Source organism: Rhineura floridana, chromosome 3, assembly GCF_030035675.1.
Source record: "Rhineura floridana isolate rRhiFlo1 chromosome 3, rRhiFlo1.hap2, whole genome shotgun sequence".
Taxonomy (NCBI): Eukaryota; Metazoa; Chordata; class Lepidosauria; order Squamata; family Rhineuridae; genus Rhineura; species Rhineura floridana.
In genome coordinates, this window is record NC_084482.1 from 9910817 (window position 1) to 9924063 (window position 13247).

A 13247-nucleotide genomic window follows, 5' to 3' on the forward strand; every position below is an offset into this window, starting at 1 on the left:
AAATCCCATCTTACAAAATGGTCCCCTTCTCTCAATAGGACTGATCTAGGCTATGAATATCTATATCTATATCTATATCTATCTATATCTATATCTATATCTATATCTATATCTATATCTATCTATCTATCTATCTATCTATCTATCTATCTATCTATCTATCTATCTATCTATCTATCTATCTATCTATATCTATATCTATATCTATATCTATATCTATATCTATATCTATATCTATATCTATATCTATCTATCTATCTATATACACACATACACACATGTGTACATGAATGCATGCACACAGAGCCCATCTTTGTTCCACTTCCTGCATCCAATGATCTCTATGAATGGTTATGCCACAATAAATGTGTTAATTTTTACGATAACACAAGACTCTTTCTTGTCATGTTATATCCAAACCTATAACCATAAAAAGGATAGTAGCCCATAATCTCACGTAGAATAATTGTTGTAAAAGCTGAAGTTGGGCATCTGTGTAGAATTTGGCCAGTCTCCTTCCTTCCGTGGTGATCAAATTTGGAGAGAGGATGCACAATTTGTCCCATTAATGACATTATGTTGGTTCTCATTTCCCATTTCCCCCCCAATCTATCGTCTTTGAAACTAGATTGATTTATTATTACATTAGATGAAGGACAGAATGGGGTGTAAACATGAATGTTATTCCATTTCTTTTCTTCTCATTCTCAGCAAAGCCATGGAAAAGGAGCAAGAAAATGAAACCAGCTTCACTGGATTCACCCTCCTGGGTCTCTCTTCCTCACCAGAGTTCCGGGGACTCCTCTTCCTCATTTTCCTCTGTATGTATCTACTTAGCCTTGTGGGGAACCTTTTGATCATCTTGATGATCTTCTGCAACAGCTGTCTGTTCTATGCCCCCATGTACTTCTTCCTCAGCCACCTGTCCTTAGCTGACATAGGATTTAGCTCCAACGCTGTGCCCAAGATGCTACAGATCCTGGTGTCCCGGTCGAACACCATATCCTACAGTGGTGCTTGACTCAGATGTATTTCTTTGTGGTCTTTTGTACCACTGATAACTTCCTCCTCGCCTCCATGGCATATGACCGTTACGTGGCCATCTGCTGTCCTCTACACTACACTACAATCATGAGCTACAAGCGCTGTCTGCTGTTGGCTGCTGGGTCATGGCTCCTGTCTTTTTTCCAGGGCCTACTGTATGTATTTACAGTATCTAAATTGTCCTTTTGTGGCTCCCAGGAAATCCTCCATTTCTTCTGCGACATCTACCCGTTACTTAAGCTCTCATGCTCAGACACCTCATCTGCTGAAACATTGCTCATGATTGAAGGTACTGCAACCATGATTGGACCCCTCCTGCTTATCCTCCTCTCTTACATCTTCATTGTAGCCAAGGTTTGGAAGGTCCCTTCAACTTCCAGGAAGTACAAGGCCTTCTCCACGTGCAGCGCCCACCTCACCACAGTGGCCTTGTTCTATGGCACTCTGATAGGCACCTACATCCGCCCATCGTCCACCTACTCTGGCTCCAGATTGAAAGTAGCATCTATACTCTACACTGTGGTCACTCCTATGCTCAATCCTTTCATATATAGCTTGAGGAATGGTGAGATGCATGGGGCAATGAGGAGGCTACTGAAGATTTGGTTTCAGAGGGGGAGAGGCATAGGGGATATGAGATGATCACAGAATTAGCCCTGTGCCAATTTGGAAAACCAATAAGCATGGCCATAGGCATGGCAATCAATAGGAAGACACCAAGTTTTCTCTAGGTGTTGAGCCATTCACCACATACATAAAATCACACTGTTTGCTCCAGATGAATTAACACTAAATAAATTAATTCATCATTACATGTTGATACAGTCTACATCAAAAAGAATTTTTCAGTTTGCATCTGCTCAGAGAAAGAGAATGTTGACTGTTGTTGGCAGGTTGGCAGGGAGCAGCCTTGGAGGGCTGCAAGGGGATGCTGTTGCTTTGGGGGTGGGGGATCTGATGCTCTTTCAAGACTAGTACTGGCCATTTGAGTATCTGTCTGCACCCCCCCTACCCTCACAGTTTTCCACTATTCTGAGAAGCCTGAAACTAGGCATCCTGTGGTTTCTCCCTCTGCACAATTGCCAGAATGGATTTATTGCAATTTATTTTTAGAATTTATACCCAGCCTTCCACATTTTCCCAATTTTGTATCTGAGTGTGAGAGACATGATACAAGTATATGAAATTATGCATGGCATGGAGAAAGTGGGCAGAGAAAATGTTTTCTCCCTCTTTCATAATACTAAAACCAGGGGACAAGGTGAATGTTGGAAGATTCAGGACAGACAAAAGAAAGTACTCCTTCCCATAGCACATAGTTAAATTATGGAGATTGCTCCCACAAGGACACCAGCTTGGATGGCTTTAAAAGAAGATCAAAGACATGGAGGATAAGGCTGTCAATGGCTACTAGTTACAATTGCTGTGTTCTACCTCCACAGTCAAAGGCAATATGCCTCTGAATGGCAGTTCCTGGGAATTGGAAGTAGGTAACGTGCTCTTGTGCTTTTGGACTTCCCAGAGGCACCTGGTTGACCATGGTAAGAACAAGATGCTGGACTAGATGGTTGCTCTGATTCAGCAGGCTCTTATGTTCCCCATCCCTGGAGTAGATAATATTAAGACAGATGGTCTTTCTGTAGCCGTATGCTTAATGATTAATTGCATGTTGTTTTTGTATCATTTTTGACATTGGCTGTCAGACTTTCAAGATTTCTTGGACTGGTTTTTCTAATGATCAAGTAACTGAAAGGCATTTGAACCTGAAAAGGAGAGGAGCTCCTGTGTCACCCTTTAGCAATGGTTGCAGAGGCAGAACTTCCCAGTGGGCACAGATGCACGTTCTTCTCTGGGTCCAGTCCAGACAAGCCTGCTTTCCCCGCCTATTAAGAGAGATCTGTGCAAGCCTTCATGTTCAAAATATGTCCCAAACTACCAGAATTCCAATGTAGGGGTTTAAAATTGGGAGATTCAGGAGTGAAACTGTCAGGAAAATAATACAAGCCTAACCATAATTAGGGTATGATCCAATTGACCCTGATCCCTAGTGACCCTCGGGAAAACTGAAGCAGGGTACCAAATGCCCCACAGGCATCTTCCCCATTACAAGCCTTCTCCTCTCTAAGGAGGAAATTTGGAAAGATTTCTGCCTTGATTCTTTGCACTGTATAATAATATGAGTAGCATTTCTTGATGGAACAGAAAACTCTTTGGTTGTGTACAAGAGCTGAAATTACTCTTAGCAAACATGTCCCAATGTACTTCTTCTGAATTACCATATTTGTATCTAGATGAAACACAGGAGTAAGGTGTATAGAATAATGTGTTTCCATCCACCTGATTGTCATTCTCAGCTGAGCCATGTAAAAGGGGACAGAGAACCAAACCAACTTTGCTGGATTCATCCTCCTGGGTCTCCCCTCTTCTCCAGACTTCCAGGGACTCCTCATTTCCACTTTCCTTTCTATGTACTTCCTTGGCCTGCTGGGGAACCTCTTGATCTTCTTGCTGATCATCTCCAACAGCAGCTTCTTCCATGCCCTCATGTACTTCTTCCTCAGCCACCTGTCCTTAGCAGACATAGGATTTAGTTCCACCACCATGCCCAGGATACTGCAGATCCTGGTGTCCCAGAAGAACACCATATTCTAGAGTGGCTGTCTGACCCAGTTGCATTTCTTTGTGGTCTTTTCCATGACTGATAACTTCCTCTTGGTGTCCATGGTGTACGACCGCTATGTAGCCATCTGCTTCCCACTATGTTACACCATGTCATGAGCTATAAGCATTGCCTGCTGTTGGCTGCTGGCTCCTGGCTGATGCTCACTCCCTGTTGTATGTTCTTTTGGTATCTGATTATTCCTTATGTGCATCCTGAGAAATCCCCCATTACTCCTGCAACCTCCACCCTTTACTCAAGCTCTCCTGCTCAGACACTTCGGCTGTGGAAATACTGTTTGTCAGTGAAGGTACCACAGCTCTCCTTGGACCCTTCCTGCTCACCCTCCTCTCCTACGTCTTCAGTGTATCCAGAGTTTTGAAGATCCCATCAAGTTCCGGAAAGTACAAAGCCTTCTCCATGTGCAGCGCCCACCTCACCACAGTGGCCTTGTTCTATGGCCTATGTGAGTAGTGGTTAGAGTGTCAGTCATGAAGAGAGCCAGTGTGGAGTAGTAGTAGTTAGAATGTTGGAGTAGGACTTGGGAGAGCAGGGTTCAAATCCCACCTCAGCCATGAAGCTCACTGGGTGATCTTGGACCAGTCACTTTGTCCCAACCTAACCTACCTCACAGGCTTGTTGTGAGGATAAAATGGGGAGAACAATGAATGCCACCTTAAGCTCCTTGGAAGATAGGTGGGACATAAGTGTAATAAATATCATACATGCATAGACTTTTCATATGCAGATCATGCTCAGTGTGTGGGTGTTGGAGTCAGAGCCAGTGGGGTGACCAAACTGCCCCCTCTCTGTGTGGAGATTCCTCCTTCATGTGCATAATGTGCAAATGGGACATATATCAATTTAGAATCCGTTCCAGTTAGGGATATTGGAGGAATCAATTGCAAACAGAAGATTTCCTTTCATCAGCCTGTTTGACCCCATCACAGTACAGACTCTTGCTATGAATGCATTCCTAGAATAATAGAATCATAGAACCTATAAGGCCATCAAATCCAACCCCTGCTCAATGTTGGAATCGAACTTAAAGCATGCCCAACAGGTGGCTGTCCAGCTGTCTCCTGAAGGCCTCCAGTGTTGGAGAGCCCACCACCTCCCTAGGTAATTGGTTCCATTGTTATGCCACTCTAACAGTTAGGAAATTTCTCCTGATATTTGGTCAAAATCTGGTAACTTGACCATAGTTCTCTACAATGTGCACATTATATATAAATAGATAAATAAATTGCTTTGCAATAGACATTATTTACATATTAATTGACTCATAATTACCGCTGCTTGACAGTAGGCTCATTGCTCTTCTTCCCCCCCCCTGAAGATTTTTGTATGTGTATAAGATGTTTGTTGCTAGAGGCAGCCTATATACACAGAAGGTGCAATCCCAACCATGTCTATTCAGAATAAAATCCCAGGTGCTCTGGGAATTCTCTGGCTTACTCCCATGTACACAGGGATGCAGCCTTAATCCACTGCCTATTGTGAATTTTAAAAACCAATGAAATACATCATTCATCATTGTTCTTTTCACATGGAAAGAAGTGGTATTTTTGTTACCTGTGCACTTTATCTGTGCTCCTCAGTTAAAACCCAAGCTTCTTTGTCAAAGTGCGGAGAACCAAATAGATTTGACTGTTTATTTTTTTTACCATCCATCCCCTAAATCTTTGTTTTAAAGTCTTGTTTTAAAAAGTGTTCTTGCCCTATTCCCGTCCTCCCTCCCTGATGCCTGAGTGAGGGAAATGAGAGGATGACAAATTTATACTGAATGATGAAATCAAGGTAGTGATGTAGACTGCAACTCCACTTATCTGGTAAACTCACTGAATTCAATGGAACTTCTAAATAGACACAGCTAGGATTGCAGTCATAGATAACTTTGTGATGGGCGATTAGCCACTTCATTGACTTTGTTTTTAAGGTGCCACAAGACTTTTTATTGTTTTTGTTGCAAAAGACTAACAGGGCTACCCCTCTGGAAATTCATTAAGAAAGGGAACACTCAGGGGAGGTAACTGATTTGTAAATATCTGTTGATGGCTGAGTGAAGCACATCTATTGTGTGCTATGATATATTAAAAATACTGTTGTGCGCCTCCCCAATCTCCGAGAGGTGAGACCTCAGGGGTCCCTGCACTCCTCCAGGGTTTGGTTTCCGGGAAGAAGGTCAGCGGAGACTGCGGTGTCTTTATGAAATATGGTTTGTTTATTTAGAAACATTCCAACCTGAGCTTAAGATGGAGGGGGTTCAAGGCATCAGCAGTCCAATATCCAGCTTTTCCATCAGTGTTACAGGAGGCATCCTATAGCCATGAGACTGCCTTCCTCCAGTCTCTAGGCATTCTCTCTAGACACAACTAAAAACACAAACCTCTCCTAGGCTTCAGGAGTGGGGGAGAGGCTCTCCTGAAGAGTTTCAATGACAAAAGGATCTTCCTGGCTCATTCATCAGTTGCTGGGCACCTTATAGGCCCATTAACTACCTGGCCACTCTATTAACTTAACAAAGGAGAGACTCATCTGACCAACAGAGTGAGGTCCTCATTCCAAGGCACAGAATTCTGAATCAGAGGCTGAAAAGGGGACTCACAGGGATCATCCATTCCAACCCCCCCAAACTCATAACACTACCCCCTTCTCTGAAAAAGGTCTGTCCCAGACCTGCAAACAAACAACAGAATAACAGCTTTTCCTGCAAAGAGATAACAGGTACAGATTAGTAAGACATTGCAATATACATCATTAAAAGCATAGTCATATTACAGTCTCATTTCCACACAAGTACAAAAACAGTCCATTCCCTTACAGCACTTTTTCAATTAATTACTCTCTAGGCTTCCTCTTCTTTCTTGGAGCTCCCCCAAACAGTTGTACACACACCCACAATCTAACAGGCACAGAATAGTAAATCTTAAACATTAAAACCTTTTTGCAAAAACCTATCAACATAATTTCTAAAAAAATCATTAAACAGCTCATATCCCCACAGCATGCAAAAGCACAAATCAACAGCATTTCAAAAGGCAATAGTAACACCATCAGGAGAATTCCTACAGCAAATCAGTACACAGTCCCATATGCATAACCCCCACCCCCAAACTATGCAGTTGCCCACATGGCCCTTTGTCTTGGGGCTTCATCCATTCCAACCCCCCCAAAACTCATAACAATACATTTCTGCATAATCAGATGATGAAATGGAAGAAAGATTTGTGTAAAACAAACCAATTGCAGCGGAACAGAAAATAACAGATAAAAGTGTGAATAAATTTTCAAACAAATTATGGCATGTTTGTAAATCCCTAGTTCCAATTTAGGGGTGCATATCATCTCACTAAGAGTGAAGTCAGAGGTACTCCTAGAGAGGTGCCAATACAATCATGTTTATATGAAGTGGGTGGTAATATTTTGCATTCAGAATGCACATTTGAATTCTACATTCAAAAGATCACATTCAAAACCAGTTTAGAAATACATGCCCCTATGACTGTTTGAATTTTAGCAGATATGACAACTGAAGCAGTAGCAGCATGAGCTTTGGAAGGCAGCATGTTGTTGCGTGAAAACCTGACTATTCTCTAAATACTTAAAGATTTGCTGAAGATTTGCCATATATTTTGTATGCCTAATTGACAGCTTATGATATTTGACTTGAGTGGGAAGCTGCCTTATATCAAGTCAGAACATGGTCTCATCTAGTCCAGTACTGTCTACATTGACTGGCAGCACCTTTGCTGTATTTTAGACAGGACTCTTTCCCAGCCTCTGGAGATGCCAGGGATTGAACCTGGGACTTTCTGGATGCAAATAAGATGCTCTAGGGCTGACCTACAGTCTTTCCTCTTTGGCAGAGTTAGATAGTTGGCATGCAATGATACCAAATATTGGCAATATTTAATGAGAGATGTGGACTATATGAAGTTTGTGGTAATATTTTGCACTCAGAATGCACATTCGAATTCCAAATTCAAAATCTCACATTCATAATTTAACTAATCAATTTAGAATGACATGTGAATCTTCATTTCAGCAGTAGCCGAACCTGCTGCATATTCATTTTATTTGATGAAAAGTGGCTGAGTCCATTAGCTTAAAAATAAATCTCATCTTGGGGTTTAACATTTCTATTGGGCAGCCCATCACAGCAAAAGTATGGAACAGTTGCTCCTTGGCTTGAATGCTTTCTCCAACCAGATCATGAAAGGGTTGTGATAAAACAGCTCCTGTTGACTGCACGATTGGTCTGGGACCTTCATCCCCCCAAATCAGCAGAACGGCCCCCATCTTTGCTTAACAAGTTCCCTGCAGAACCACCTCCTGCTGCTGCTTCTCTCCTTGGGGATCAACAACCCAGATTGCTGGTATTCACTTTGCCTTTAAAACACATATACTCCTCTCTCTCCACAGTTGCTTATGCACTTTTGCTTCAGTCGAGGAATGGCTCCACAAGGCCCTGTTTTATGAACTGTGGTACAAGCATAGGAAGGATCATCCTTGTCTTCTTCTGCAATGAAGGGATATGTTCCCAGTGCTGGCACCAAAGCTATTCAGTTCCAGCAGAGGTATGGTCTAGCTTTCAGGTGTGTTCCATTGACAAACGAGAATTCCCCATTGTTGTTGTTGCTGCTGCTGCTGCTGCTGCTCAACACAGGCTGAGGTGGCTGCATCTAACTGGAAAAAGAGCTGGCAAAAAGAGGCCACTTAACCTGTGGGAGGGGGAAATATAGAAGGGCCCAATATCTTTCCTACTACACATGTGGCAAGGGAAGCAGAAGTAGCTTGCTGGGAGGTAGGGATGGAAAGATCTGTCAATTTCAGCTCTCTCAGTTTCTCACTTTTCTAATGTTAAATTCAGTTCTCTACATTTCTGCAAGAATCTGTGAGGTTTTTTTTTTTTTAAAAAAATCCTCATGAAAATTCTCCACCATTTTAGTGCGAATTTCTCCAAATGAACACATTTTTGTAGGCAGTTTTGACAAAGGTACACATTTTTGCAAGCCATTGCTTATCACATCATGCCTTCTTGCATGTTATTTTCACATATATTCATTTTTATGCACACTTTCACCTAATGGATGCATTTTTGTAAATATTGCTAAGTTGGTGAACTGCATCCCAAAACTCTAACAAATGCAAATTTTGAAGGATGGCTGTGTTTCGCTTCTCATATTGTTTCAGAAAGTGCAAATTTGATAAATTCTGCTTGAAATGTGAACTGAATCAAAATTCTCACCCATCCTTACTGGGAGGAGCGGAGCCATTGCACTGGCTTCCCACAGGTGGGTGGTGGTTGTTTACCAAGAGGGAGAAGGGAAAAGGTGAGGCAGTGGAGATGCCAGAGTGGTGCAAGCGCAGATCCATTCCATAAATTTAAAGCACACCCAATGCATATTTAAATCGCATGGGTTCCCCCAAAGAATCATGGGAACTGTGACTTTCTGATCACACAGCTAGAAATTCCCAGCAACCTTAACAAACTGCAATTTCCAGGATTCTCTGGGAATCACTCCCAGAGAAACACTCCTGGTGTGTTTGCACTGCACCAATGCCAGCCTTCTCGCTGCCTTGCTGTCAGTGAAAGGTTATGCAGCATTTCCCCATGTGACCGTCCTACACACAGACCTTATTTTTTTATTCTGTCTGGAGTCCCTACTTCCTTGAAACTTTGGAGAAACACTAGGAAAGTTCCTGCATGATATCAAGTCATTTAGGGTGCTTTCAGATAGGGATGGAGGGGTCAGTTTCAGTTCTCTTGTTTCCCCATTCTTAAATTTAATTCTCCACATTTCTAAGAACATAAGAATATAAGAAGAGCCTGCTGGATCAGACCATCTAGTCCAGCATCCTTTTCTCATAGTGGCCAACCAGTTGCCCATGGGAAACCCACAAGCAGGACCTGAATGCAGAGAGCATTCTCCCCTCCTGTGGTTTCCAGCAACTGGTGTTTGGAAGCATGCTGCTTCTGACCATGGATGCAGAGCATAGCCATCATGACTAGTAGCCCTTGATAGCCTTTTCCTCCATAAATTTGTCTAATCCCCCTTTAAAGCCATTCAAGTTGGTGGGCATCACTGCCTGTTGTGGGAGCAAATTCTAGAGTTTTAACTAGGTGTTTTGTGACGAAGTACTTTCTTTTGTCTGGCCTAAATCTTTGCAACATTCAGCTTCATTTGATGTCCACAGGTTCTAGTGTTAATGAGAGAGGGAGAAAAGCTTTTATCTATCCACTTTCTCCACACCATGCATAACTTTATACACTTCTATCGTCTCACCTCTGTCTTGCCTTTTCTCTAAACGGAAAAGCCCCAAATGCTACAATCTTTCCTCTTAGGGAATTTCTGCAGGAGTTTGATTAAAAAAAAAAATCCTTATAAATGATCATCAACATTTTAGTATGAATTTCTCCTAATATGCAAAATTTGGATCAGTGCAAATTTTGAAGGATGGCTGTGTTTCAGAAAGTGCAAATTCAATAGATTTGTCTTCAGTGCAAGCTGAACTGAATTTCTCCCCCATCCCTACTTTTAGATGACCTCTTTATGGAGCATTCATTCTGATTTGTTTGTGGGGGGGTTACATGGTGTTGCATCAAGCAAACTTTATCCCAAACATTCCAGTGCATTTTCCCTGTTGCTTTCCCAGTTAATTTTGCGATACAGAAAAGTGGGCAAAGGAAAGACTGGCCCTCTGACCTTTGTACAGTTGGCTATATTCTGGCTGTGCACAAGTCAGAGATTTCTACACACACATCTCTCTCCGTTCTTCATCCAGGCAAGCAAGATGCATTATTCAGTGCAAGGAAAGTCAAGCAAAAGCACCAAAGGAAGGCATGGAGCAGTGCCAGTGAAGAGTGTAGCCTGGGGAGATGGGTGTGTGTGGCATTGGAAGGGGTGTTGCAAGAATCCTGAGGTCTGAATGGAGAGGTCTGGAGGGCCACATTCAGCACCTGAGCCTGAGATCCCCCACACCTGCCACAAACAATTTCACTGCCTGCCGGTCTGTTTCAAAGTGCTGGCTTTAATCTTCAAAGACTTAGGCTTAGGATGTAGGTTTCTAAAGGAAAATCTGCTTCCCTGTGAACTTGTCTGAATGCTGAGGTCATCTTCTGAGGCCTTCTCCATGCACCCTCCCCTTCAGAGGTTTGCCGTGTAACATTTGAAGAACAGAGCTTTTCAGTGGGCATCCTCTATCTGTGGAATGCTCTTCCCAGAAAGGATTGCCTGCTGTCATATCTTTAGGGCAGGGATGGGGAACCTGGTGCCTTCCAGATGTTGCTGAACTCCAGTTCCCATCATCCCTGACCATTGGCCATGCTGGTGGCAGCTGATGGAGTCCAACAAGTTCCAGAGGTCCACAGGTTCCCCACCCCTGCTTTAGGAGAAGGACCTCTGCTCAGTGGTAAAGCAACTGCTTTGCATGTGAAAGGCACCAAGTTCACTCACCAGCATCTCTACATAGGGCTGAAAATGACTCCTGTTCTGAAATCCTGGAGAGCTGCTGCCAGTCAGTGTCAACAGTGCTGAGCTAGATGGACAAATGGTTTGATCTATTATAAGTGGAAAACCAAAAGAGAAGGTCTCTCCAAGAAACATGCAAAAAACAAGCAAAGAGGCAGACCAAAAACAACACAGCGACCTGTCGGTGTGTGCGTATAGAGATCATACAAAGAAGAAATTCTAGGGACGCATAGATCAGTAAATGAGCCAGGCCAGGCAAGTTTCTTGTAAGAGTCTTTACTGACAAAATACTAAACACAGTTCTCTCTCTCCAAAACTCCTTTTCCCCCACACAGAGCTTCTGCAAGTTCCTGCTTATCTACTTGCCCACCAGCTGCTGACCTTGGCAAACCTGGCGCTCTGTTCTGCTCTGCTTAACCCGTTTATTGCAGGTTTCCTTCTCTCACTAAAAATCCCTGTCTGTGAGTCTCATAGCTTGCTTCACTGAACAACAGCCCCCACCTGAGACTCACAGATTACAAAACTACATGTTCATATAACTACATATACATTTATACAATCTTAACTTTTCATTTCAATACACTTCAGTACATGTTTCCTTACAGTATCTATTTACATTTCCATTTCAGTTTATTGTCCTCCTTAGTAATAAAGTTCACGCTTGTTCTCTGACGTCCAAAGTCTCTGTTATTTCTCTTCTTACTTAAACAATGTCTCTGTATATGTCCTCGGGACCCACAAAAATAACATATTTTATTCTCTTGCCTGTTTCTTTGATATTGATGTTGTTGTACAGCCTCAGTCTCTTTTAATTCAGTCTTCTTACTCTCTTGTCTCCTATTCCATTCTTGTTGAAGTTTTTGTTCTACAAAGTCCAAATTTAAATTTCCGTCTGGTAAAGTTTCTAAGCTCGAGACCATGACATCCCATTTTCGATCAAATGAAGATAACAGTATATAGACCATCTGAATGTCACTATGATGCACTCCTCTTTCTTGAAGTTCAGCAAATAATCTACGAAATTCAGCCAGATGCTCTGTCATAGTCACTTCATCTGTAAAACACATCTGATAAAGTTTCCGTGCTAAACACAGCCGGCTCCCTGCGGTTTGCTGCACATGAGCGGCCCTTAGCTTCTCCCACATTTGATTAGCTGTCGGCTCATTACTCACCAGCAACAGTTGAGAATCAGACAGCCCCAGAGTAATAAAAGCCTTCGCTTTCTCATCTTTCTTCGTCCACGCTGCTGAAGGAGCTGCCGGAGGGGGGTTTTCTACGACATCATTCAAATCTTCTTTAATCAGAACTGCTCTCATTCTCCATTTCCAGCTGGAGTAGTTTACAGCATTCAGTCTCTCCATCGGCATCCCGGATAACAAGTTTACAGCCATGTTGTCCACTCTTACTTGCCTCTTTCTTGCACTTTCTTTTCTCTGCAGCAACGTCACTCGAACTCCTTACTTTGTATGATAAGCTGGGCCCATAACCCCTGTCGGTGTATGCGTATAGAGATCATACAAAGAAGAAATTCTAGGGACGCATAGATCAGTAAATGAGCCAGGCCAGGCAAGTTTCTTGTAAGAGTCTTTACTGACAAAATACTAAACACAGTTCTCTCTCTCCAAAACTCCTTTCCCCCCACACAGAGCTTCTGCAAGTTCCTGCTTATCTACTTGCCCACCAGCTGCTGACCTTGGCAAACCTGGCGCTCTGTTCTGCTCTGCTTAACCCGTTTATTGCAGGTTTCCTTCTCTCACTAAAAATCCCTGTCTGTGAGTCTCATAGCTTGCTTCACTGAACAGCACGACCTATATATAAATATGGTATACAATAATTGAATGCAAAAAGTATTAAACGCGCAAAACTGTACAATTAAATATATATATATATATATATAAAGCTTGTAAATACGCAATATCAATGTATAATTTATACATGAAACATGGCATAAAACCATAAAAAATCAGTTTCTTTGTGCCAGTAGAATAGATATAACATATACTCCAGATTTTATTTACATTTCTGTTCTTCCTCAGATAATTCTACTGGATCGAACTGCAGCCTGATGA

General features: G+C 42.4%; 1 protein-coding gene and 1 pseudogene across 1 annotated transcript; both read left to right on the forward strand.

The window, feature by feature from the left end:
* Window positions 1-718: 718 nt before the first annotated feature.
* LOC133379313 (olfactory receptor 1D2-like) lies at window positions 719-1698 on the forward strand. Its single transcript, XM_061614341.1, is given in 2 exon segments — window positions 719-1010; window positions 1013-1698. Coding segments are annotated over 2 exon segments (978 nt in total).
* A 799-nt stretch (window positions 1699-2497) lies between these two features.
* On the forward strand, window positions 2498-4177 carry LOC133382054 (olfactory receptor 1-like; annotated as a pseudogene).
* The last annotated feature ends 9070 nt before the right edge of the window (window positions 4178-13247 follow it).